The sequence below is a fragment of the Ochotona princeps genome, chromosome 30 (assembly GCF_030435755.1).
Source record: "Ochotona princeps isolate mOchPri1 chromosome 30, mOchPri1.hap1, whole genome shotgun sequence".
In the NCBI taxonomy this organism is placed as follows: domain Eukaryota; kingdom Metazoa; phylum Chordata; class Mammalia; order Lagomorpha; family Ochotonidae; genus Ochotona; species Ochotona princeps.
In genome coordinates, this window is record NC_080861.1 from 14,568,891 (window position 1) to 14,596,882 (window position 27,992).

Genomic DNA, 27,992 nt, shown 5'->3' on the forward strand with positions numbered 1-27,992 from the left:
GATGTCCCAGTTGTCAGTACATCAAATGTGAGGTTGTATGCATTTTTCCTTAACTAGTTTTCCCTGAAGCAAATCATTTTCATTTTTCTCCCCCGCCCCATGTTCAGACTCTTGAAGCATGTCGTGGGTAAATGAAAGAGGCTTTTCTTTGACTCGCATCCGAGGGTCTCAGAATGCCTGATGTCTTCATTGCTTTCCTTGGGGCCTGCGAAACTTGGTTCAGGGGCTGATCGACTTTTGTTGTTCCTGCAGGCCTGCCTAATTGTTGTGTGTGTGTGTGTGTGTGTGTGTGTGTGTGTATTTGTGCACTCCATTTTTTCCTAATCTTGGCCTCTGTGTTAGACAAGACCCCACATCAATTCCCAGTGCAGAACATGATGTGAACAAAATATCCTCCCAGCAGTGATTTTTTTTGGAAGGACTCATAAAAGGAATTTCACTTTTGTTCACTTTTCTCAAAAAAGAGATTTTTACAAGTTCCCATATTACCGATTCTTTTTCTCCAGTTAATACTCAAAAGCATATTCATGAATCGTTTTGGTGTGAGTGTGCTGAAACAAAAATTCTTCCAGAACCTCTATGTGACAGCTCATATGGACTTACTTTTTTTCCATTTGACTATACATGGCACATTTAAAATAGTTGGCTTGCTCAAATATATAGTTTTAATTTTTCCATGTCAAATAATATAAGAAAAACACTGGCTTGCTCTCTAGTTTAACTCCTTAATTCTTGATAAAAGTTTCACCTCTTGGATGTATTTCCAGGATAAGAGCACCCAAGCATTTGAAGGAGCAAGTAATGACAAAGAGGAAGTTGTGGCCGTCAACCCTAACCTCTTTCACTGCCTGCTAGGGAATCCCAGGGAACTGATCTCCAACAGTCTCTGAGGCCTCCTGTTTACTTTCGTCTTCAACACAGCCTCCACATAGGCTCCAAACCCAGCAAGGCGCAGGTGGGCAGACGCTGAAGTCAGCTCCAGTGGCAGGGAATGTTGCTTTATATCTTGTCATCACTCAGAAGCCATACTACCAAAGTCCTTTTCACCCTTGATTTTGAGCCCTAATTATCTATAAAGTCAGGTGGATTCCACTTTTATGACCTAGTGTGACTCCACTGAACACAAGAACCGAGTTCTCTCTGTGATTGCTTTGTGCTAATAAATGCTGTTTGGTGCATAGGTCCAGAGTACTTCATGGATGCCTCATCCGCCATACGTTATGCAACCAACAGTAAGTGTTCTCACTCACCTGAGGCTCAATGTTTCTATTATCCGAGTGCAAGTTATTGTGATGCATAGAAGCTTTGGGGTAAAGCTTTTGTTATATTCTGTAACTTTTTCAGGCAGCCGTATTCACCAGATAAAAGCTGTTCCTGAAATTGTGCAAAAGCATGTGCAATAGATATCTGGAAAAAGAGATAATGCGAGAGAGAGAGAGAGAGAGAAAGAGAGAGAGGGGGAAGGCAGAGAGAGATAGCAAACATTGTAGAAGTGACAGTTAACCTGTCAAACTTATGTCTACCGTTTCTAATGAATGATCACTTTCTGCTTCATGCAGAAGCTTAAACTCTGGACAGTTAAATCCATTATAAAGTCTTGTTTTTCTTGTCTTTATGTTCTGCACTGCTTTCCTCAGATAAGTCTGATACACTTTGAGAACAGCTTTGAGTATGATGATCAAACGTTAATTAATGGATGGCTAGCAAGGATAGACTTTGTGTTCATGAACTATAGTTGTTCTTTTCTTTTTAGCGCAATATTTCTTCTCAAACTATTACCTATTTGTTAGTGTTCACCTTTGGTGGCACAATATTCCATCAGTTCCAAGTGAAAATGTGACACATCACATTAAAATCTAAACTGAAGGTTAATGAGTCTGTTTATCTATGTATACATCTTCTGAATTTTCTAGCTCTATAGGAAATAGAAGATAGAGACAGTCATTTGGTGAAGCAGTTAATCCTCTGGTTGGAAGGACACATCTCACTTCGGTTTGCCTGAGCTGCAATCCCAGCTTCCGTCACAGTTTTAGTCTGCCATTAATGCAGAGGCTGGGAGCAAGTAGGTTTGACAACTCTGGTTGTTGGTTCCCTTACTTCCACATGAGAAGTCTGAATTGAGATCCTGGTGTCTAAAATTGGTCTGTCTTGGATCCCAGCCATATGATGGGGAGTGAAATAGCAGGTCGGTGCTTTCTGTCTGTCTGTGTCTCTGTTTCTCTCTGTGTGTGATTCAAATAAATAAGAAATTTAAAAAAAAAAGAAACATGAAGATAGATTTTAGAACATAGTCATGAGAGTGTTAGGCAGGGGCAAGATCCCTAGGCGTAAAATGGTACTGCATGACAAGACCTCTGATTCACTCTCCTGTTATAGTCAGGCTGTGTGTGTCATCGTTTCCTTCTCTGTGACTACACTTAGCAGTGCTCTTGACTGCATTGGATGAGAGCATACGTGAAAACAATGTAAATGGCATGCTGTTGCTATTGTAACAATATTATCTTCACCATTAGTATCGGATGTGTTCCATGTGCAAAGGAGAAGAAGCAGTACTACTTGTTAACACTTTTAGAAACTAAATTTAAATAAGAGCACATATGAAAGACTAAGATGTTGAATACAGAGACATCCATTTCCTGGATTCAAAGTGTCGGTGAATCTGGTTTTCATATTTGAGCTTTGGCCATTTTATATTTTGATAGAGAGCTTTCCATGTGGCGCCTAACAGTTCAATGGTTTGTTATTTTATTTGAAGAATCAACTTTATGTAACGCACCACAGAAGAACTTCAGACTATATTTTGCGAACCCCTCTCTTCACTATTATTTATACACCTGAGGGGCTTCCTGAGTTCATCTGGTCTGTGTTTCATAAATCATACCAATATGCAACAAATCCAGCCTACAATTTTCTGTCCAAGCCATGTGCTACAATTCAACATGTCCTGCCAAACCAATATATAGCACAGCACAGATTGAGCCAGCACAGGAAAGGGGAAGTTTCTGCCAAGTTCTAAGGAGAAAACTCTCTGGAAGGAAACAGCCGCCTTCGAAAGAAAATAACATGTTCATCTGCGGAGCACTAATTCTAACTCAGTGTTCACACTGAGGTTAAGCATCATGTCTGAGGCCAAAAGGAATCCACAGCTGGAGATATCAGAATAAGTGAGATTCCTTGGCACTTCTAGAACCTTTAGTAGAAGGGCATATGGGTATATATGGGTATATGGCTCTTTATTTCATCTGTTACTCAGAACCTTAGCTAAGTTTTACCCCAGCACAATTTCAACCCCATTCATGAATGTATAACTTTTCACAAATCTTCCTCTAATAGTAAGCAAGTATGTGTGCTTGTGAAAGAGAGAGAGAGAGGGAGAGAGAGAGAGAGGGAGAGAGAGAGAGAAAGAGAGAGAGAGAGAGAGAATGCACTTTTCTCCCTTGGAATTTTTTTGCTGTGGCTTCTAACCCCTGGTGTCATATCACTTTTATGCCTAGGCTGTGTAGCACATTTCAGTATAGGACACTTGGTCTAAAATGTAACATTTGTGACTGGGATAAATTCTCAGAAGAGTTGCTGCCATTCTACCCCTACTACATACACACTTTTTTTAAAAAAAATCTTTAATGTGAATTATTGGTTAAAATTGCCATAGAAACATCAGAGATGTTGGTGTCAATCTTTGTTTTACTAGTTGTCTATGTTGCATGTAGAAATTCCACAATTGGCCTCAGATTTTGTACCCAACATCATGTAACATAATCACACTATGGTGCAATTGAACCATTGAGATCCAAGAAATAAAATGGATATACCTGAGAAGAATGAACAATAGACTTGATGATGAATAATGTGAATTCTTGGCCAGATCTGTGGGGTTAGAAAAATATGTCTCCTGATTTTGAAGACTGGGTAATTTACTTGAATTTTTTATGTCAGTTTCCTTATCTATATCATTGACATAGTAATGCTTAAGCAATTTTGTATTATGAAATGAAATTAAATATTAAACCACTTAAAATAGTTTCTAGTAAATAGCAAACACTCAAAAAATTCTTGTTATTACTTAATTGTATCATTAGACTTCACATTATGCTTTGATTATTTCAATTGTATGAGATTAGTGTTGATTTCGGAAGAAAATGGAAGATAAGCAAGGTTTGCTTTCTTCTGCCACAGCCACAGTGCTTTATAAATGTCTTTACCTAAAGATGTTGGTGACATCCTGTGCATCCATAAGCAGGTTACAAATTACAAGGTTGACACTTCTTTAATGGCTTACAAAAGGATCCAAAACGTAATGGGTTTAAAACTATCTGTTGGGTAACTGTTTAGAAGTAACAAGACATAAATCCAAGATGTCAATATTCACATCTCAAATATGTTGCCTATCATGGCAATTTCTTGCAATTTTTCTTTTGCATCGTCTCCTGCCCTAATTTAAAAAAATGTAATTTCTTAATGAGTTCTCTTTGTTGAGGCATGCTTCTCCTCAGGTATTACACACACACACACACACACACACACACACACACACACACACAGACTCCATAGTTGGGGCCAAATGTGTGTTTTTTTTTTTTTTTGCTGGAAGTTTTTCAAGTTGTCTCTCAGGCAGCATTTGAAAGCTCTGAGTTCTCTGTCAGGCTTGCAACTGGAAAGAAAGCAGTGCCTCAGGAAAGTTTCAAAACACAGCACAATGCTCTTGGTCTTTTGGCCAGGGAAGATCCGTGTTTAGTCTGAAAGAGCAACAACTGGTCAAGAAAGAAATGAAATGATGGCGAAAGGGAATGGCTCCATAAGAGGATGCAAGCAGAAGAGAAAACAGTATGTACCTTTGTGCAACGTGTCACTTAGCTTGGCTTCTTTAGATTTAAAATTTCTACACAGAATGCAGTGTAAATTTAGTAAACCTTTGGAGAAGAAGGGATGAAGTTTCCTTACACGGATTATAACCATCTTTCTGTGACTATTTGAGAAAAGTGGTCTTTGTGATCGTGCCCAGGGACCTTATTGGAGCTCCTGGAGAACTACGAAATGCCACTTGAGGAAGCAAGTATGTTTCAGCTTGCTCTTTGTTGTTCATCTAACTAGGCTCCTGGGAGAGAAGACTGGTAGATGAAATTAGGAATTCACTTGTTGATGCAAGAAAGCAAAAATGCTGATGTTGTCCATGCAATTGGTTATCCGTTTCCGCTTCTGTATGGCACTCTGAAATCTCACTAATACACTGACAACATTGTAATGGTTGATGGATTGTGCTAAATATCCATTCCACAGAGCAGTATGTCACATTGGAATGCTATATGAATGCACAATTGAGTACCCACTTTCAAAAGACTGAATATTTTTGCTAAATCTGGGCTATTGGCCAACAGAAAATATCACAGTTACCAAAAGGAAGCAGAGTTCTATTGCATTAAATTCTGTTTAGTTTCTTTTAAATCATAAATCTTCTGTTCTTCATATGACTGGTGTTATTTCATCTCCAGGAGAAAGGTCAGCTTTCATTTCTACTTAATTATAAATTGGTTATCTAATTACCATAGTCTAAGAAATGCAAAATGCCCTTATTGAATCATTGGATGATTCCTTGCCATGCATGACTAAATTATAATTTTTGTGATTAATAAACCCTAAGTTTACAACTAAAGAGCAAGATAGAAACTTCTCTATACCAAAGTTGTATAAGAGAGCTCTAGAATACATAATTTGGGCAGTTTTTATCTGCACACAGTCAAGACCGCATGTATTCTCCAAATTGGAATGCATATTTTATTTTTAAAAAAAGATGTCATTAAAATTAGAAGGACTAGTACAGCTCAGTTCAAAAGGCAAGGCTTTCTGATACAGGTTCCAAGAAATCATAATTCTTTTGGTTTCGTTAAAGTCATAAGTGCTAGAGGAGTTAACTATGTATAAAGAACTACGTATGTATGCACATGTGTGTTACAGTTATCTGTGAAGTACATACTGTGTCATGGGAGAAATATTATTTTTGTATTTTGTAACTAAACAATAAAACTAACAACTCCTCTCAATTTTATGTGCTGCCTCTACCAGGAGAGAATTAAGATGAATGAGATTAACTTTAGCAGGGACATTTTTGGATTGTCATCTCTTTGGGAAAAGATTCCCATAGTAAACTAAGGAAAAACAAAGTCATTTCTCAGCAAGACTTTTAGATACCTTCAATATTGTCAATGAAAATTATGGCTTTGTTGTTACTAGATATAGCTTCAGAATTCAACAGTGTTTTTGCCGAAGTCAGTATTTGATGACTCGGGAAAAATTTGGACAATAAATTATAAAAGACTCACTAATTAGGACACCCTCACTTGTCAAATCTATTCTCCAGACATAAGTTTTGTGAATAAATTCTGATGTTACCACTAAGGCATTTTTTAAAGGTACTGATTTATGTGAAAGGCATTGAGAAAGAGAGTGGAAGAGATCCAGTTGGCCATAGCCAGGAGTCGGGAACTGCACGTGGTTCTCCCACTTGGGATGGTAGAACTCTGGTACTTGAGACACCGTTTAGTGCCTTTGAGGATGCACTTTAGGAAGAAGCTGGTTTGGAAGCTAACCAGTCAGGTACCAGGTAAAACCATGTACTCCCATATGGAATGTGAGTGTTCTGAGTGTAAACCCAACTCATGGCTGTACCTCAATGTCCAACTCCAAGGAATTTTTAAGCTTATCAGTGTGTGTGTGTGTGTGTGTGTGTGCACATATGCAGATATATACACATTTACATAAGTGTATGTTTTAACATGTATAAAAGACTACTTTACAAATATGGTATTTCAGCTTGCTATAATTTTAGATAATAACATACTGTTTTGGATGCCATTGTCTATGAATCATATATGAAATACACATTTTTTCAATGAGTTTATAATATGCCATTATAAAGCTTTATGAAAATGAAGTTAGGTAATGTCTTATTCATACTTCTTTTAATTGCTTCTACTGTTGCTAAACAGTAACATTAAACATCACTGTAGTTGGGATGAAATGATGGCAGAAAGGTATTTGTGCGTTGAAATTTGATTTTCATTATTGTCAAGTTGAAATTTCAGAGGTGTTTTTGTCTTGCATGATTGCCTTAACACTGGGTGACCTCAAATTTTAAATAATTTGTTGTAATGGTGAATGATCTATTGCTAATGTTTCACAGAATTCTATGTTTGAGCCCTAGGGGAGTTCAGATTTTTTTTCATATTTACTGGCTAAATTTATTTTCTTTGTCTGTGAACTCCAATTTCATTCACCTTGTTCATATTCCTTTTGGAATATTGATATGTTCTTATTAGTATAAGATACTATTACAACTTCTAAGTTAACATTGTTATAATTTAAATTTGATATTCTAACCGTATATTTGTGTGTTTGCATTGATGCATCTTTCTTTTTAGATCAATGGTCAGCAGTTTTTGTGCACAAACTCATTCAAATAAGCCAAGTATATTTTGTCTATGGAGATAAATATATATTATTAACACTTATGACAGAATAACTCTGCTATAGTCTGTTGCCCTATTTCTGAATTCTATTATGCTCTACTGTCTACTGATAAGTTCATCCCTTTAGAACATTACTCTGTGTCAATCATTATAAATTTACAAAAGTGTATGCACTGGCGGGAAGTTTTCAAAATTATTTTTGCATTGTTTCCAAAACATTTCTGTATTTAATTTACATATTCAGATGAAGTTTAATAGCATTTTACCAAGTATGAATTTATATATTGACTTGAGGAAATATAAGACTATCTTATGTACATATGGCATATTAATAGCATCAGATTTTTCTATTCAAGCAAAATGTCTTTCATTTACTCAATAATTATTTTAATTAAGATGTATTATTAATATTGAGTATTAAAATTGCCCAAATACATGTCTTGAATATTTCTTACATTCCTTCTGTAACATCTTGTTATTTTTGCTGTAATAGTAATGAATTTCTTCTACATGATCACAAGTCATTTTTAGAGAAAAATAATTTATTTGAATCTACTAAATTTATTTAACTTAAGATACCTTAATTTTGTTCATTTGAAAGGCAGAATAACAGGCAAAAATAGATCCCCAGTCCATTGTTTTAATTTCCAAATTCTCAGTATTTTGACTCGACAAGGACAAACTCCTGAACCTGGAACTCAGTCTGGAATTCCTACATGGTTCGCAGGGCTCAAAGAACTTGACCCATCATCTGCTGCCTCCCAAGATGTGCATCAGCAGGAATTTATAGCCCTACCCTGACTCTAACTCAGGCATTCCGACGTGGAATGCGGGCATTCCAACAGTGTCTTAACCACCTTGCCCCATGCCCACCCTTAAAAACATGTGAATTCTTCAAAATCACTGTTGAAATTCAGAATATATGTATAAAAACCTACAAATCACTCTACCCCCAAAATTACTCCTGTTACTCTCTGATGGTGTATGCTTCCAGTACTTTTAATTTCGGCAGCTCCCTATTTGCAGTTCTTACATAAACATGTACATGTGTGTCTGTTTCACCAAATGAGATCACATAGACAAAACTTGGGTTACGTTTTCAAGAGTGTTGTTTACCCTATTCTATTATATCGAATATACTTTATAACAAGTTGTTTCTGGAAGTTCTTTGCTGTCTTCAAATGTTCCATTGGTTCTTGGGTTTTCTAAGCACCTTAAGCCATCTAACTTTCTACCTCATCTTAAGTATGTGTATTTTATTATCTAAATCCTGGGCCAGGTATATTGTAATGTACCTTTATTATTCTTATTCTTTATCATAATCTGTTTGCCCCTGCAAAATCTTTCATTTTTCAAGTCAGATATGATATTGAATAATTTAGAATGATTCCTTTTGTTCTAAAGCCTGGAACAAGTTTTAATAGCATTGAAAGTTTCTAATTTTAAAGATCAAAGAATTCATGTGTAAAAAGTCATCTTGGCTTTTGGGAATGTACACGTTTACTCTGCCAATTTTTTTTTCAAAATAATTTACTGCTCATATCAAACCTATTCTCAGGAAATTAAAGCCTTGTGCTCCATTTAAGGATTTGTGACTATCACAATTATTTTTATAACACAATTTGAATATTATGTATTAGAATGGGAAATGCCTTTGTCTCAACACAATTGGCATCTTTAGTTGTTCTATGACTAGCTGTTGACCTTTTGTGTGGAACATAAACTAAATATAATGTGAATTTAAAATAGTTACAGATTATTAAGAATCACTACATGTTAAGAATTTTATAGATCAATAAAAATTTTAAGGCTATATAAAGTTTGTATGACTATTTCTGTGATGAAAGGTATGCGATATTTACTTTAGCTATTTATTTAATCCAGTCTTTACTTTCTCAAGTCCCTTATCATACCAGTTGTTGATTCTTCCTCTTACAAAGTAAGAATGTGGATAGGCATTTAGGTTAAATACCCACCAATTGAGGTGCTGTGGATTGAAGTGACTCCATTACACATGGGAGTCTCAGGCCCCTGATTCCAGTGTTCCATTGATGCAGACCCTGGGAAGCTACCTTGAGCAGTAACGACTCAACTAACATGTTTCTGCCTTCCATGTGGGTGACCTGGACTAAGTTCTTGGCTTCAGTCTTCAAATTCAATAGCTACAATACTTGTGATTATTTGGGCAGCGCAGTCGTAGATGAAAGACCAAGTACTTTCTCTCTCTGTGCTTGTGCATTTATTCTTATGTGGCTGAAAAGAATCTTAAGTACCATGAAAATATTCAACAAAAATAAACAAATGTTCTTGAGTGTCCAGTGTGCATAGACTATTTTGCCAGGTGTTGTTGGAAATGGGAGACAGAAAATAAGACAACCCATCCTGGAACCATGCAGTCTAGTGTTGGAGAACATTTTATATGCTTAGAAGAGTTTTATTTGAAATATAGAACAGAAATTGTGAAATGGTTGGCAGTTATGTAACATTGGAAGTCAGGATGCATCTGTGAATAGATACAGACAGAGAAGGGAAAAAAGACGTAAGTGTAGTCTTATAGAATGTGCTATGTTTGTCATGTTAAAGAAAAAAACATTTGTAACATTTGGAGGTAAAACAAAACACTCCAAATGTGTGGGAGAGGTCCTCAGTTACTTCAGGGGCATAGAGACAAACAGCCTGCAGTAAGTGGAATGTTTTGTTACAAAAAAATCTGGATGGAAAGATTCATTGTAGCCTACTGAAATGCAAGTTTCATTCACTCCCATCTGGAGGACTTTCCTCCACGTTTTTACTAGCTTGACATGCCCCATGTTGTTGCTAGAGTTTAGATTTACTTTGAAAAATGTTCAACAAAAAGGATAAGTTAAATTGAGTGTGTGAAAAAGTCTTAAGTTCCAGTGGAGTAAGGGTGGGATCAATCACAAAAGGTAACATATTTATATGTAAATGAAGCATGACAGTGTCATAATGCAGTGTCTTTATATGCACTCTGCTTTTATACAAATATGATTATTTCTAGAAATAGAGGTCTTCTGGCACATAAAGCTTTGCATGCTTCTGGCAGAGAATGTTCTCTGCAAAGATCCTTGAAATTTTCTCTTTTTTTAAATTTATTTTTTATTCAAAAGTCAGATTTACTGAGAGAGAGATATAGAGAAATATTTTCTGTCTGCTGGTTCACTCCCCAAATAGTTTCAAGGACTGAAGAAGAACCAATCTGAAGCCAGGAGCTTATTCTGGGTCTCTCAGGTGGGTTCAGGGGCCTATGGACTTGAGCCATCCTCCGTGGACAGCCCATGTGGTAAGCAAGGAATTGAATTGGAAGTGCAGCAGCCAGGATACAAATCTGTGCCTGTATGGAATGACAGCGCTACAGGCAAATGATTAATTTGCTACACCTCCCCATTAGCCTGAATCTTTGATTTCTAATCATAGAGGTAGCTAGAAGCAATGGTGATGCGAAAGTCTTCCGAAATTCAAAATGTAAAACTTTTTGAAAACCTCTTTTATAGCAGTAGTTGGACCTGCCAAATCCTGCTGTACTAGTTTAACTTCTGAGTTAAATGAATGCGTCTGGTTGACCCCTGTGTCTAGTAACAACATTAACACTGCTCATTACATTATAACATCAATAGTGTTAAACTGCAATAGGGTGTGTGTGTGTGTGTGTGTGTGTGTGTGTGTTTGTGCGTGTGTGTGTGTTTGAGAAATAGACAAGAAAGAGATTGAGATTGTGTATGTGTTTGACATATGTACTGCGACCTGTGTTTTTGCATCCAGTTTTATGTTATTTAGCTATGAGACTCAAGACAAGACGAGTTCAATGTAGAAGGTATCACTTTTTGGAACCGCAGGTGCAACAGTCTGACTGCAAGGAAAACCTCCAATTTTTCATGATTTCCCAGTGTGTGCATGAAGAACACCTCGTATCTTCAGCACTTCAGTAGTGAGATACACATTGCACATTTCAAATATTCAGTAAACCAGAATATTTCTGCTTGGCCAATTCTTTTCCAAAGACATTGACATAAGTTCCTTAATAGGTATTTGGCGTATTAGATATAATTAAATGGAAAGACAATGTTTAATATTCACTCTACCAAAGTCCTCTTTCTTAAAGAAACAAATACAGAGATTGAATAAAACCCTGTCTGACATTCTAGAAAAACAGCAAGTTGCCAGGGCAACACAACCTTATAGAGACAGGGCAAATCATTTATTTTCTAAATGTTGCCAGGGCAACTGAAACACCTAATGAAATCACTGAGGCTTAAGGATGGACTCCTGATCATCTAAGGAACCATTTGTTCTTTCTTAGTATACTGAAATAGAATGTGCATGACTTCCTGAAACATTAGTGGTTATATGACGTGCATGGGTATTCAGTAGAGGTAGTCATAGGTGGTTTTGTAAATTGAAAATATTCTTATATATCAAAACCAAATATCCTTTACTACTTTCCTACTGGAATGTCATTGCAGTATTACATTCCTTTAAAGAGTGCCCTTTGCTGACTTAGCCTAAGAGCCCAGTGACTTCTTTCTTTAATTATGTTTATTTTTCATGATACTGTTCCTTTGGCTCAGGGATTCCTTGTTTCCCTACTCCCCTTTCTTCTTCTTCTTCCCCCCACCCTACCTACTATTTTCCTCTATCTTACAATCATAATATAGCCCCATCAATAGTCATAAACCCACCATTCTGTTATTTGAGTGTATCCTGACATTGTAGATGTAGACAGTGGTATGAAGTCCAGCACTCTATTGTCAAGATGTATTTACCAGATTTCTATGAAGTCATTATATCTTCAAACATAGAAGGGAAATTGGGTCTGATACCAAATTCGTTTTTGTACAATTGATTATTAAATACTGCCATCACCAACAAATAGATTTGTTAAAAAGGAAGACAACTTTGGAAAAGTTTCCTTTTGCTATAATATAGAATTCTATTGTTAATAATATAGTATTCTATTGTTCTTCTGCACATTTGTTTATGTTATATTTTGACTGTGTGTGTTCTCTTATCTCTGGGCTTCCAAAGCAGAACTCCATCCTGGGGCATTTGTGATCTGTGATGCACCTTTGGGCTATGTTTTCCTCAAAGCAAAGGCTATAGAGATTGAACATTATTCCCTTCCAGTCTATTCCTTTACCTTGTGTTTTCCTTCCTAAAAAATCCCTAGAATTAGCAGATCTACTGTTTTCAACCAGCAGAAATGCTTATTTTCACCAGCATGCAGACACAAGTTCAGGTTGAATAGAAGCATTTGGGGGAAAAATGTGTACATGGAATATCATCACTGTAACATTGTTCAGCTAGTTCCAGATTTTTCTTCCAGACGTATCTTTAGAGATTTCAAGAGAGCCTGAACATGTAGTCAACAAAAATTCTTCAGTTTTGTATTTTGACTGTTGTATTTCCCCCAATATTTAATACTTCCCCCCAACATTGGAGGTGGGCATGCGACTAACTGGCTGTCATCATTTGGTTGTGAGATTAGTCAAAGTAGAAAGACAGTACTTGGTAACAAAGCAAGCCTGTATCATTTAGTGATTTCATGCCAGCCGTTAGGACTGTGGACTGCATACATTGTACATTGATGATTTGGCTTTAGAAGTCAAGTCATTCTACCTGGTAGTAATCACTCCACGAGTTCAGCTGACTGTACTAGGTGAACTTCAGAAGCTGTAGCAAAATCATATCATCAGCAGGAAGACATGAAATCATTCAAATGGCATTGTACTGTGTATGTGGGATATTTTTTAAAATTGCGATAGTGCTTGTCCCTCTTTACTGAAGTACAAATTTGTAAATACTAAAAGCAAGCTAAGAAAACAGAAAGCAAATGCTAGGAGGCTTAGTCCTTACACAGGCGCTTGCGTGCTACTCTTGGCTTTATACTTGCTTTATACTCTTGCCTTTTTAGTTCTCATTTAACATAAAGCAAACTACGTCTATCATTAACATGGGTTTTGAATAATAACCTTAAAACTTCTGTTCAGAAGAAAGACCTTTTTTTTAATCAGAGTTATCTTTAAAGGGTTTTAAATCAATACACATGAGAACAATTTCTGCATAACAATGCTGTGTATTAAAGATCAATTCTTACTTTCCTATTAAGCCTTTTATCTCCTCAGTCTTGTATCTCTACGTATCTTTAATCAATACTAAAAAAGAAAAGAAGTCATTATGATGCCAAGTTTGTGTTACATACGTATGTGTGTAAATATTTAGGTTCTAATATAAAATTCAAAATAGCATTTCTCTTTCTGAAATGTCTATGGATCTACATAATTTGCTTTGAGGAACAACTTATACATGGCATGGTTAGCTGGATGGATAGACGCATCGGTGCTGCTAAACATCAGTGCCCACATATTGTAATCTTCAATCTACTAGGGACTTTAAAAAAAACACTGATACACAAATATAATATAAATGTGTGTTTATCTGATTATGCTTAGAGTTGCATTTATTTGATACAAAAACCCCCACTGAATATTGTTGATTTTTTTTAGTATAAACTAGAATTAAAGAAGAAAAAAACAAAAGGGAAGAAAGAAACGAAGTGGGATTTTTTTTTTAGATTTATTTATTTTTATTGGAAAGGCAGATATACAGAGAGGAGAGACAGAGAGGAAGATCTTCCGTCCGATGGTTCACTCCCCAAGTGGCCGCAATGGCTGGAGCTGAGCCAATCCGAAGCCAGGAGCCAGAGCTTCTTCTGGGTCTCCAACATGGGTGCAGGGTCCCAAAGCTTTGGGCCTGCACTGCTTTCCCAAGCCACAAGCAGGGATCTGGATGGGAAGCAGGGCTGCCGGGATTAGAACCAGTGCCCATACGGGATACTGGGCGTGCAAGGCAAGGACCTTAACCACTACGCTGTTGCACCGGGCCCATGAAATGGGATTCTTTTTTTTTTTAATTATTTATTATTTTTACTTCATTAATTACATTGTATTATGTGACACAGTTACATAGGTACTTGGGTTCTCCCCACCCCTCCCCAAACCCTCCCACCATGGTGGATTCCTCCACCTTGTTGCATAACCACCGCTCAAGTTCAGTTGAGATTCCCCCATTGCAAGCGTATACCAAACATAGAGTCCAGCATCTTATTGTCCAGTCAAGTTCAATGGCTTCTTAGGTATACCCTCTCTGGTCTGAAGACAGAGCCAGCAGAGTATCATCCCAGTCAATTGAAAGTTCCAACATGAAATGGGATTCTAAAGAAGAGGCTATGGAGGCTGTATAGGTCAAAACTGAATAGCATATTTTGGCCTCATTGGACAAGCAAAAAGGAAATATCTCAACTGAATTAGTGTGTGTTGCACAAGCAATAAGTGTAAGACCCAGTTGAGTTAGTAGGACCAGGTAAAAATTTTCAATTGTTAGCTTTAAATACAGGTTTGCTACTCAGAAATGACAGTAATGCCCATGGAAGTCATGCATTCTTATTGAACAGAACATCTGAGATTTCTAGCATTCCATTTATTCTTCATTACTAATTACCACACCGCATCTGAGACTTGAACACATAAAGTGTCCATCATGTTATATTAAGAGTAATTATCTTTTATGTTGTAAATAAAATGTTTGTGCCCCTGGCAAGTAAAATTATTTAACAACTTGATTATGTCCTTTTATTCTACACTTATGATATTAAGGTTAATTACATATTCTATTATCAATGCTTTTTGATTCACCTAAATATATGTTTAACTGGCGGTGCCATTTAGGGTTTTGACTGCACAGTGATAAGTTGGAAACCAGAGAGACTCTTCAATGTAGAAGAAATGATGGGAGCCTTAGTACTACCCTCATTGCAGTCCAGGACTTAATATAGAAGGTTCAGATATGCTTGTATATGTTGAAGAGGAAAACGTTTCATGTCAATTTTCGGTAGCATGGTTGGAAGATATTGTTTTCATTCATTCCCCTCTTATATGGTCACCAATGGAACAAGAAACGAAGCAACAGTTTTCAAAAAACACCGCAGCAAATATTGATCAATCCCTTACAAAAGCCCAGCAAGGTCTTTTTTATTTGTTAATCTTTTTGATTGAAAGTTATGTATCACAGTGTTTGTTTCTATGAATTTGTAAACTGTGCCCAGTGACCACTGGAGAATTCCCAGTATTTGTCGGTTACAGGGGCCCCTTCATGTTGCAAATCATTTTGAATAGCTTTTACTTTATTGAAAAAAAATCCGTTCTTTTATGCTTTGCTGAGGCTCTTTGAGCCTCAAACTGTATTTTCTTCTAATGTTATGGCTGGTGCTGATCATAGGAACCACTTTTCTTGAGTATAGAGGTGGTGAGCTTGGAGTGACTCACTCATTCCAGAATTTCAAATGGTCACCCTCAACATGCTGTGAAGGGCAACAGGAGAGCTAAATTGCTGAGACCATCATGTTTCCCTAAGGGCTTTTCATGCTCGCAGTCATTTGTAACACTGTTCCATGGAGTTTTATTCTCCATGCTATTTGACGTTTTAAACCACAGAACTTTAAAGTAAGCTTCTTAAGAGTCTTTAACAGTATGTCCAATCTTGAGATAAGTGCTTATAAATTTGATTGTAGCTGAAAGATTTATGTTGTCTATATGTCTTTTTCTGGAAAAAAATACATAAAAGGTTCAATCTGAAATGATCAAGAATGAGGATTCATTGACAGACCATCAGCAGGAGGGCCTTTGAATACAATATTTTCAGTAACACAGAAGGTTTTCCGATATAAATCTTTCATCTGGACCATTGAATTTCTAGCATTTGAACTAGTCCCGAAGAATTCTTCCATTACTTTTAACTTTTTTAATCGTAACAAAGAAAATATAATGTCTCTGTTAATTCTGTACTCGAGCTCACTTCCAATAGAAAGGTATGTGATTTCTGTCTTTTCCTTGAGATGGACAAGAATGTGGGCCCAGTATTTCTGAGTCACAGTGATTCACCAGACTGCCCTGGGAGTAGAAATCACCCTTCCTAATGAAGTTATGTGGACATTCCCACATAAATCAGAATAGGCCAATCATTTGAGCATGCCAATTTCTGTTACACATGGCCAGGAATACGAGAAGAATGTTCTGGCTGAGACAATTTCTTCTTACAACTGTCGTGGAAAATGAAATCAATTGTTACAGCATTGATTTCCTAGAGGAGTCAGATTATGCAAGAAGACTTTCTGTTTTTTACTCACATCCCTGTACTGTCTGCGAGACACTTATCCTTTCCTTTCAATCCATTTCCTTTGGTTTTCCTACGGATTAAAGACATGATGTGATTTTAAGTCCCACCATCCTTTTGTTCACAGGACATATTCTCTACCTTAAGTTGCTATGTGTAATAATCTCTAGAGAACGTTAAGGTGTTTTTTCATACTTCTAGTTGCTGAACTTACATTTCAAGATTTTAGATTCCATTTGGAAGCGGTTTAGTATTCCCTGTATTGTTTTTACTGGAAAACTTACCTATATAAAGTTCATGTGAAACAGATTCATTCTGTAGTAGGGTGTTCATTCTCATTTGACTCAACCAAAACGGTAGTGGAACAATGAAAGTAGAAGTGAATCAGAAACATGAGAATTAATACAGGAGTACATGTATTTGACAAATATAATAAGGCTTTTATAAATGAGAAAATGTATTTAATCCTTTACTAACTTTAAAATAATTAAGAATCTTTGAAAGTGTGGTTTAGAAATTATAAACTATAATTATTGTGTAATTAATTAAACTCTGGAATATTTTCAATGGAATCAGAGGTTCCATTGCCTGGATTTTAGCAGGATGATCCTAAGGAAGAAACTTTCAAGCTTTTCCAATGTCTTCTTTCCTTAAGACGAAAGATGTTAGATTGCTTTTAATGATGTGGATCTCTTGCAAAAGTGAGACTAGACTATCTCATTTGTTCATTCATTTCTCCATCAAGCAACAAACATTTCAAGGTATCTGCTCTGTATCAGGAAATGCTCTAGGTACTTGGAATACAAAACAGATGAAGATTTGTTCTATCATAGAACTTAACCTTCAGAAGCAGGTGAAAATCATAAAAAAAGGAATGCAATGATAGTAGTGTTATATATATGGATTGGAAATTCTCAAGCAAGTATAATTTGTCTTTAGACACCTTACCAAGTAGGATCCATTCTCCCTACTCGGTTATGTTGTTTTCAGTATATTGCTTATTCCAGAAGTTTAACCTTTCTCTTTCCTTTAAATGCGAACGATATTTATAAAGAGCCTACTATGTGTCAAACATTTAGACCATATCACATTCAGAGATATAGAGCCAGGGAGAGCTTACAGTATGTTGGCAATGACAGAAACATTTGCAAATGAACTGAAAGTACAGTAGTCCTGAGTCTGTTCAAGAAAGATGCCTAGGTTGCTGATTTCATATATTAAAGACCCAAACTTTGAGTTTGTGTTTGTGTGTGTGTGCATACACACATGAGTGTGATTGATGAGAGCCTAAAGAGAGACCGTATGAATAGAAGACAGCCTTGCACGCCAAACCAAGTTACAGAATGAGTGTTTTTTCCCAAAACGTCTTCTGAAGATTTTGTTGTGATCATTAACATCTCAGTTTGAAATGGCTTGCCACATGCTTAAAAAAATGTTAAACTTTTGAAGAATTTTTCTTATTTATTCTACTTGATACTTTGTTAGTCTTCCAGAAAATTCAAAGAATCATCTAGTAGTTTTATTGATTTGGGTATTTACAGTCTTGTATTTTCTGTAATACTGCCATTCCTCTTTCGTTACGGAGAACCATCCCATTTTTTGAGGTTCTTCGTACTATTGACTGCATTATGACATAACATAAGCTTGAAATCACAAAAAAATTTTTCCCATGGATGAAGAAAGTGAAGCTCAGGGAGATTAATCGACTTTTCTAATAGCAGATAAGTAAGTGGCAGAGCGGGCACGGGTTCGATTCAATCCAGTTAGCCCCAATTCTGTTTCATATTATCTGGCTTAATTCCTCGTTACATTTTTTTTTTATTTTTCAAGTGATAAAATTGAATCCAAAGTAAATCAGGTTGACAGACTAATATAATTATTATAATCGGGTCGTTCTGTACATGCAACATAAAATACTGGTATGTTCCCAACGCCCATTAATGCTGATTAGATTAGTAAAGAAGTGTCTCATTCAGAAATCCCATAATTATATTTTAAGTGGAATTTTTATGATACAGTTAAAAGCTTTGATTTTTACAGGCGCTCTCAAATAGTATTCTCATTCAATTATTTAGACCTCAAAGTTACATAATGCTGGAGGGTATAGCTGAATTAAATATACATTCTTTCTCTGTTTGAGATGTGTATTTATTTATGTGAAAAGCATAGTTACAGAAGAAGGAGAGGGAGTTAGATTGGAAGTGGGGCACCGGGGCTCAACCCATGCAGGAGGCAGGAACTACAGGTGCTGGCTCAAAGGGCAATGCTGTGGCATCAGCTCCACATACTTTATTTCTAATCTTTATAAAAACTGTATAGAACCCTCCACTGTATAAATGCTCTAGAGATATTTCGCCTTACCAATGACTGTTTTTTTTATGTGTTGCAACAGGTAGATTAGATATAATCCATAATTAAAGCTATGAGAAAATTCAATAAAGCACAGTGTTTTAAAAAGTTTTACTGTATTTTTAAGGCTGTGTTAACTACACTGATGTCTGAAACCATATGCGGAAATATTATCCAATTTTCTGTAATAAAGACAGTTCATTATGATAGCATTCGAATAATTTTGAGCATTATGTAATTTTTATTTAATTTTGTTTTGGAAGCAGCGACTCAACTTTTTTTAAAACCTCACATGAAGTAAAAAAAAAATGAAGCTTTTGAACTAAACTCTGTTAGCAACTCATAATTATATTTTGTAATTCTTATATACTATTTATTTTATAAAAAGCAAACATGCATTAAAATTTTTGTACTGCTTGGTTCTTCAGCTCATATACTAAAATTGGAACCATACAGAGAAGATTCGCATGGCCCCTGAGCAAGGATGACATGCAAATATTTTTTTTTTTTTTTGTAAAACAAGCAAGTCAAAATAGATTTCTTGAAAAGATGAATATCTCTAAAACACAGCTTACTATGATTCTTCCACAAAGCAATTCAAATTGATGGTCTATTCCTTTTAAAAAGAGTTCTAGTCTCATCATTAGATGAAATGATGTTGTGAATATTTCCTTGTGGGAACTTTATGTAAGCGACAGGGATTGATGGACCGGCACTTCAGATAATTGAACTGGTATGGAGTCAGCCAGATGTTTTCAGCTGGATCATGCCCACAGATGCAATTGCTTCATTAGTTGTTAATCTGTTGATTGCCACAATTGGCTGACATGGGGATATTTGAAGGTTTCCAATAAGCTGCCCTCTCTTTGGTTCCATAATTCCCAAAGATCACTAGGGTAAAGGGGACCTTCCTCCCACCCTAGAAATGTTTTCAAGGTAGCTATCAGGGCTGTTTGTCTTCCGTGCTCTTGGATGTGGTCTCTTCTGTGAGGTCAGAAGACTGGAACACGAGAGGCCACAGATGACAACAGAGCTCTTTCCACAGCTGGCTGCTGAGCGTGGGCAGAGCCTTACAGATGAACTAGCGTGTGGAGGTAGATGATATAAAACATCTGGCACAGTGGGGAGAAGTAAAAACAACGTGCCTTTGAAGATTGTTTTTTAATGATGGGAGGGGCGGTGGCGGTTCTGACTCCATAATGGGAAGGCAGATGGCTTCAGGCTCGCTCTTGCGTGAAATAAAGGAAAAATGTATGAGGAAAACCTCTGACCCTAGTCAAACTGCCTGATTTTGCTGAACGTTCATTTCCTTACTTATCCCTACTAAAATCTGTGTGAAAAGAGGGGAACGCGAAGAGAACATGGTGAATGAGAAAATTAAGAGAAAAATCGATTCCTAAAAATTTCTCTTGGATAATTTGTATACATCAGTATAATTTTGGCTGGTTGCTGAGGGGTCAGAAAACATGATGCCAAAGCAAGTGGGCGTTAATGTGTGTTCAGTCCCCTGTTATTTTTTACAGAAGTTTTGAAAGTTAATATAAAAATCGTATATCACTGAGATCACATGGTGATAAACACTTCAAAATGTGAGTATCAAATAGTAGATATAAAGCCATTTTTATCTCTTCACGGAATAGTAAGAAATAGCAAACATATCTTAGTGAACTATTTTTGATAGAGTAATGTTGTCATACTTTCTCATGTCACCTGACTTTGAAAATAAATAAAACAAGTAACATCATTCAGTTTCACCATACATAAATCATATGTTCATTGCATAGTTGCCATACAAAGAGGAATCTTTACAGTTGATTAATCTGATGAAAAGCAACTACTTAGTAGTAGGCAGTAAATTCTAGATACCTATTTCAGGAACAAAGCAGGTAGTAGTGGCACTGCTTTTTCTCAAACCATGCTGCCCTCCTCTGGTGGAGAAATAGCTTTTATTGAAGCCAAAGCTGAAATGGTGTTGCTTTTGTCATCCGTTGACCAGTAATGTGAGTGCTATATTCCTGTCTTTCCAATGGAGTTCATTCCAGGTATTTCTGATTAGTCACAGATCCGTATCGAATTGCAAGAAAGTCTAGGAGACATGGGTTGTTGACTTGTTTCTCTCTCTCTCTCTCTCTGTTTGATCTTTCTTGTTTGTTTTTTAGTTCTGCATGTAAGAAACAGCCTCATGTGTAGAGGAAGTATTTAACATGAATGTCCACTGCCAGCGATGGCAGATGCAGCAGAAGAAGTGGTGTATTGATATGAATGAGCCAAGGGAATTAGGGAAGACAGCCTGAAGGTTTCCATATTATCCAAAAAGTGGAATGGAAGAGGAAGAATGCAACTGGAAGATGAGGGATAAAGAAAATATTCAGAATCCGACTTAATTGTTTTGTGAAGTTTTATATTCTAGATTCAGTGGGCAGTGGGAAACCAGAGCTCAAAACAATGACCGAGGCAAAAATAGATCTTTTTAGAAGTTTTATCTGAAAAGTGATTGTGTCACTTTTGTTCAAGAATAACAGGTTCTTATAAGTAGCAATTATTTGGAGAGATACTCTCACCCCTTTGATTTGTGCCATATCGACTGAGGACACCAAAATATTTACATATTCCTTTTACTACTTAACACAGGGTTTAGCAGCACTGCTGCCACTAGGCTGAAACAGACATTTGTAATTCACCAATGAAGAAGATGCGATTTTGAAACAATGAAGGTTTTGGTGGGAGGATTGCTATTGAAAGACTTTATAGCAAAGGAATTTCTTATAATCTTTTTTTTTTTTCTTCTTTGTAATGGACAAGTTAGGGCAAATGGCAGGAACTCTTTGGAGACAAAGTTGTGAGCTAAGTACTCCTGGCGGTTTGTGATTTTGACAGGGAGGCATATTAGTTATTTTGAAGTTTAGGACCCTCAAGTCAAGAACTGAACAAAAAGGAATTTGTATTTGATTAACAATCAAATGCATCATCTCTTTAGTTGCAATGCAGTAGACTGTTCACTGAAACAGAGCTGTGGTGCACATGGAATGTACTTCAAGGTTTTTTGAACTGTATCTTCAATGCCACTCACCCAGTACACTCTTGAACTGCAGGTTTCATGGGGGTGGAGTCATCCAGAGATTCTTCACTGAGCTCCCAGTTAATGCCACTTGGCTCCAGATATCATTTTGAAAACAAGATATTAGAGAGTTTAACATCCTTTTATCCGACTAAGGAACTATTGAAATCATTGACATAGTCAGAAGAAGTGGTATAAAATCTGAATCAAGCGAGACAGGTAACTAAGGTCCAAGTACAAATTCTATAGCAAAAATAGCAGCTTAATGCTTGCTTTCATCTCATCCACTGCACAATTATCTGTACATGATTGGCTGGCTGGTGACATAGAGGTAACGTTAGGAAATACCCGTTCGCTAACCTTATCTTGAACAACTTTAACCCAGAATTTGATTAGAAAACACTTCTATTTATTCTGAGATACATACATATTAGTAGTAAAAAGGCTAATGTAAGGAAAATGTAAAGGAAATAAATTAGTTCTTCAATAGGGTCATCAGTTTACACTTACCTTTACCGGTTTACACTTTATCAGTTTACACTTTACCTTTTGGCTAAAGCAACATGTAGTGCCGTCCTTACATCAGGTTGATTTGCCAGATCTAACCAGGTAGATTCCAACTGTCTTAAAGGAGAAAAAAGTAACCTAGAAATATCTTCCAAGGGACCAAAAAAAAAAAAAAAAAATAAAGTGTGCTTTGCGGCAAAGTGCAGGACAAGAAACAGCTAGTTTCTTAGTAATGTACAAAAAAGTGGTGCCTTGTGACATATTTAGGCAATCTGCACTATAAACAATGACTGAAAATAAGATAATAGGTTCGCTCTTGATAACCCCTGAGGTTTCAGCAATAATTTCTTAGGCCTACTAACCGATGGGATTTGACAAAACCTAGAGACTGATCTAAAGCTAGCTCTTGTCCAAATTGTTATAAGGAAAAGTTTTTAAGACATTTTCTGACATCTCACAGTTTGGGGTAATCGTTAAAAGGAAGCAAGCATTGTCCTTCCGCCTTTGCAGAGCTGGAGCCACCAGCAGCTTTGCTCTCTTCACGAGCCTGAACTCTGAGAACCATTCACTCACTTTGGGTCACGATGTGCCGCTAACCGACTTCGTGACTTTAGGACAGTTAAAAATAAACACATAAAGGGTGTTGCATGATGCCAGCAACCTTAGATATGGATAAGGTGTGTGCAAAATGTGAGAAAAAAAGTGGAACAAGTAACAAGCAGCCTGTATTCATCATGGGATTGTTGCTGGTGTTGTATGGTTTGATGAGAGTTTGGTAGCACACAATGAAACCTTCTGTGGATGCCTAGTACCACTAATAAAGGACACCAACAGTAAGAAACGCAAGTCAAGAATGGGAAGTACTGGAGTACGGTGAAAGGAGAGGCTTCAAGTGAAAGGGCAGGGAAAAACAATCTATAAAAATAAATCTAAACACAGGAGCCCAGTGTGACAGCCTAGTGGCTAAAGTCCTTGCATTGTACATGCCAGGATCCCATATGGGTGCCCTAATACCAGTCAGCCCCACTTCCCATCCAGCTCCCTGCTTGTGACCTGGGAAAGCAGTGAAGGATGGCCCAAAGCCTTGGGACCCTGCACCCGCGTGGGAGACCTGGAGGAAGTTCCTGGCTCCTTGCTTCAATTTGGCTCAGCTCTGGCTGTTGCAGTCACTTGGAGAGTGAATCATCGAATGGAAGATCTTCCTCTCTGTCTCTCCTCCTCTCTATATATCTGACTTTCCAATAAAAATAAATAAATCTGTTTTTAAACACCTGAAAATGGACATACTAGCCTAACAAGGCACCCCAAACTGACCTACCTACCTAAAAGAAACCTTCTTCCAGATGAGTGTAATACAAAGATAATGCGTATCATCTGGGTGATCCTGCCACTGTGGCAGCCTAGGTCGTTTCAGAGTAGATAAAGTAGGAGAAGAAGATATTTTCATCCCAGCCTTGAATTGTCTTATCTGCCCTTAGACTTGTCCAAAAGAATTAACTTTCTTTTTTTTTTTTTTTTAATTATTTATTATTTAACTTCAGTAATTACATTGTATTATGTGACACAGTTACATAGATACTTGGGTTCTCCCCACCCCTCCCCAAACCCTCCCACCATGGTGGATTCCTCCACCTTATTGCATAACCACAGCTCAAGTTCAGTTGAGGTTTCCCCATTGCAAGCGTATACCAAACATAGAGTCCAGCATCTTATTGTCCCGTCAAGTTCAACGGTTTCTTAGGTATACCCTCTCTGGTCTGATGACAGAGCCAGCAGAGTTAACTTTCAATAGCTATTGGCCTAGCGGCACAAGGGTCCTCAACGTACAAATTCTAACACAGATGGTCCTGAAGTATTTTTGGAAAATGAAACAAAAATATTTTATTTTGGTACAAGTTTGAGATTTATACATATGAGGATATCTTAAAAAACCGTTGAAACAATATATGACATGAAAATAAGCTTATTTTTAATTCTATTTTCCATGGACTTTTTGAAGTACTCTCCCATGATAAAAGTCTACTTACTCAAAAAAAAAAATGAGATCTAAGTTGCATTTCAGCAATAAAAGCTAATTAACTCAGTGTTCCTTGGTCCCACTGCTTAGAATTGAAACACCACTAGAGGTGCCTTCTTTGAGATGTCAGTGTCCTATAATGAATGTGTTAATTCATATTACCAAAAAAGAGAAATCTGCTTTACTCATGTCTTAAAATAATGCATATGCTATTTTTGATTGCTATTAAATTAGGAGACTGCTCTGGAGCTATTTTTCATATCACTAATATCTTAAATTGCACAATAATTTTGGTGGATAGAGACCGTTGTGTAGAGATAGGGACATATTTTCTCATTAATGCATTCCTTCGGAAGATGTCATAGCTTAATTATCTCTCAACTTTGCCTTTCTGCTTTGTTTGTGAGGGCTACCGTGTATCAACATGGGGAAGACAAATGGTTCCGGGCCCTGAAGAGCAAAGAGAAACCTTAGTCACACCATCAGCTTTGTATACACATGGTCTAGTTTCTTCCACATCATTTACTCCACAGCACATGGGTTCTTGTGACACTCATCCTTGTGGGTGGTAGGTACTCCCAGCTGAGAGCAACTTATTGGTTCTATGAGTAGAATCAACATTAGGTTTACCTTTATTGCTGTATCAATAATGAACTTGATGAAGGGGCCTCAGATCTCACTATGAGCAATGAAAATTTCAAGTGAACACACCCACTGTGACCTCCTGAGGCAGATATATGAAAGGGAAAGAACAGAGAAACCCATCTGAATAATTGATTATTTTACGATTTTCATTGTATCCATTTTACAAGCATATAAACAAAACACCTGACAAAAATACTAAGGGGTCTATTGCACATTCAACCAATGAAATCATTTGCCCATTAAGCATCAGCATAGCAGATTTTCACCTTCTTATCAATAATGAGATAAATTTGCAAGTGACTTGGCTATGGCTGGTATGATGGCATTGCACATTAATCCTCCATCTGAAGGGCTAGTGTCCCATAGAGGCGATAGTTCATGTACAAACTGCTCTACTTCTGTCCACCTCCCTGCTTATGACCTGGGAAGATGCTCCAGACCCACAGGTCCTTGAACTCACATTGGAGACCTGGAAGGAGCTCCTGACTTTACATCTTCTAAGAGTGGGCCTTTGTGGTTATTTGAGGAGTGGACCAGCTGATGGAAGATCTCTCCCGCCCCCTCACCCCCCAACCCCATTTCTCTTTCTCTCTCTTTCTCCCTTTCTCTGTAAATCTGCCTTTCAGGTATAAAAAAAAATCTGTTAGGATTCTAAAAAAAAAAAAATCTGTGGTAGAATTCTAAAGAAGCTTGTTGAATATTGAAAGCTACTATAAAACATGTTGCTTTAGTTTTAGGCACAAAAGACTAATGGATTTTAGAAGCATTGTTGAAAATTCTAATTATCTATGTACTTCCTTTGGTGAGAAATACTTCAAAGTGACATGCTTACTTTATTTTCTCATTCAAATGACACTATTGCATTAAGAGGTACTTATCCAATAATTGAAATGATGTTCACACTTGAGTGGGCATGACATGTACTTAGGATCCTAAGACTTGGTTATGGTGTCTTTCAGTGTTATATTGAAGTAAATAGTAATTAAAATAAAAACCCTCAGTTAATGGTAACTGAATCAAAGCAACTTGATAGTAGGAATAAATTCTGTTTTTATAACTAATAGATATTCTCATATTAAGCAAGATATGCACATAACCCTTGTATGTTTAACATGTATGAGTTGAATCATGGTTTTATTTTTTTAAAAGATTTATTTATTTTTCTTGCAAAGTCAGATATACAGAGAGGAGGAGAGCAGAGAGGAAGATCTTCCATTCGATGATTCACTCCCCAAGTGACTGCAACAGCCAGAACTGAGCCGAATTAAAGCCAGGAGCCAGGAACTTCCTCCAGGTCTCCCACGTGGGTGCAGGGTCCCAAAGCTTTGGGCCGTCCTCGACTGCTTTCCCAGGCCACAAGCAGAGAGCTGGATGGGAAGTGGGGCTACCAGGATTAGACCCAGTGCCTATATGGGATCCTGGCACGTTCATGGAGAGGACTTTAGCCCACCACCCTGGACCCTAATATGGTTTTAAAACAACTATCCCTTTTGAGGTTTCTTAAAAAGCTTTAGAATGCTCTTTTAAAAATTCATTATGAATATTTTTTAAAGACAGAAGAGGAGCGAGAGAAAATAAAGGAGAGAGAGAGAGACAGAGAGAGTGACCCAGACTTTCCACCTGCTACTAGCACACTCTGCAAAAGCACACAATAGCCAGAGTTGGACCAGGAGAAAGCAGGGTTTCGAAACTCAGTGCAAGTCTTCCACATGAGTGAAAGGAACTGAAGTAGCTGAGCCTTTCCACAGAGCATGTGTTAACAGGAATTCAGAAGCAGAGTTACAACCCAAACCCAAGCACTCTGATGTGGGTCGTAAGTCTCCCAAGCATCAGTGTAACCACCATTCCCAAGTGCCTCCCTGCTGAAAGTTCTGTTTCTTTAAAGATTTGTTTATTTTTATTGAAAGACAGATATATAGAGAGGAGGAGAGACAGAGAGGAAGATCTTCCATCTGATGATTCGCTCCCCAACCGGCCTCAACAGATGGTGCTGAGCCAATCCGAAGCCAGGAGCCTGGAACTTCATCCGGGTCTCCCATGCAGGTGCAGGGTCCCAAGGCTTTGGGCCATCCTCGACTGCTTTTCCAGGCCACGGGAAGTAAGCTGGATAGAAAGTGGGGCTGCCGTGATTTGAAGCAGCACCCCTATGGGATCCTGGCGCATGCAAGGTGAGCTCTTTAGCCACTAGGCTACTGAACCAGGCCCCTGAGGTTCAATGTTTAGCAGTAATATCAAAATAGCATTTATAAGTAGTCTTTGATAGAGTTATTTTATCATTCTTTATCAAACATTTATAATGCACATATGTATGCCTTATTCTGTGGATGGTACTATGTACGATACAGACACTAAGTTGACTGTGAACAAAGCAGCTAAAGTCAACCATTCATTACACAACGAGCATCCTACGTCCGAAGTTTAGATAATGTTAACCATTTGATCTAATTGAGAAATTAGTGGCACTAATGCGTGTAAATCTGCAGACTGATTCAGGTATTTCCTAAATACAAGTTCCATATATAAAGTTTGCGAAAGTTTTATAAATATAATCTTTGATGTCTTGAAAGGTATAGTTTTGAACATCACAATTAGAAAATAGCAGAAAGAAAGTACTACGGGCTGAAATCAAATTCTAGAGAAATGTTACTTCCAGCTCTGATAATTTGTCATTTTCAGTCTCAGATCCATCCAACATTTACCTCAGATCGTTTACAACATGAGACCAAAGCTGAAGGTTGACAATGTTTGACATGGATTCCTGGATGTT

General features: G+C 37.1%; 1 protein-coding gene and 1 non-coding gene across 10 annotated transcripts in view; both read left to right on the forward strand.

Annotated features, from left to right (window-relative positions):
- Positions 1-27,992, forward strand: part of RBMS3 (RNA binding motif single stranded interacting protein 3) — a 1,058,437-nt gene that overhangs the window by 981,882 nt on the left and 48,563 nt on the right. For 6 of the 9 annotated variants that reach the window (XM_058657125.1, XM_058657126.1, XM_058657128.1 and 3 more), the window contains one exon: positions 1,182-1,232. The exons of the other annotated variants lie outside the window; for them this stretch is intronic. In XM_058657125.1, the coding sequence (XP_058513108.1) occupies positions 1,182-1,232 (51 nt within the window). The remainder of the gene's footprint in view (positions 1-1,181; positions 1,233-27,992) is intronic. 9 annotated transcript variants of the gene reach the window in all.
- Positions 19,408-19,510, forward strand: LOC118760423 (U6 spliceosomal RNA). The gene has a single exon (XR_009244431.1). It is a non-coding gene; the product is annotated as a U6 spliceosomal RNA (small nuclear RNA).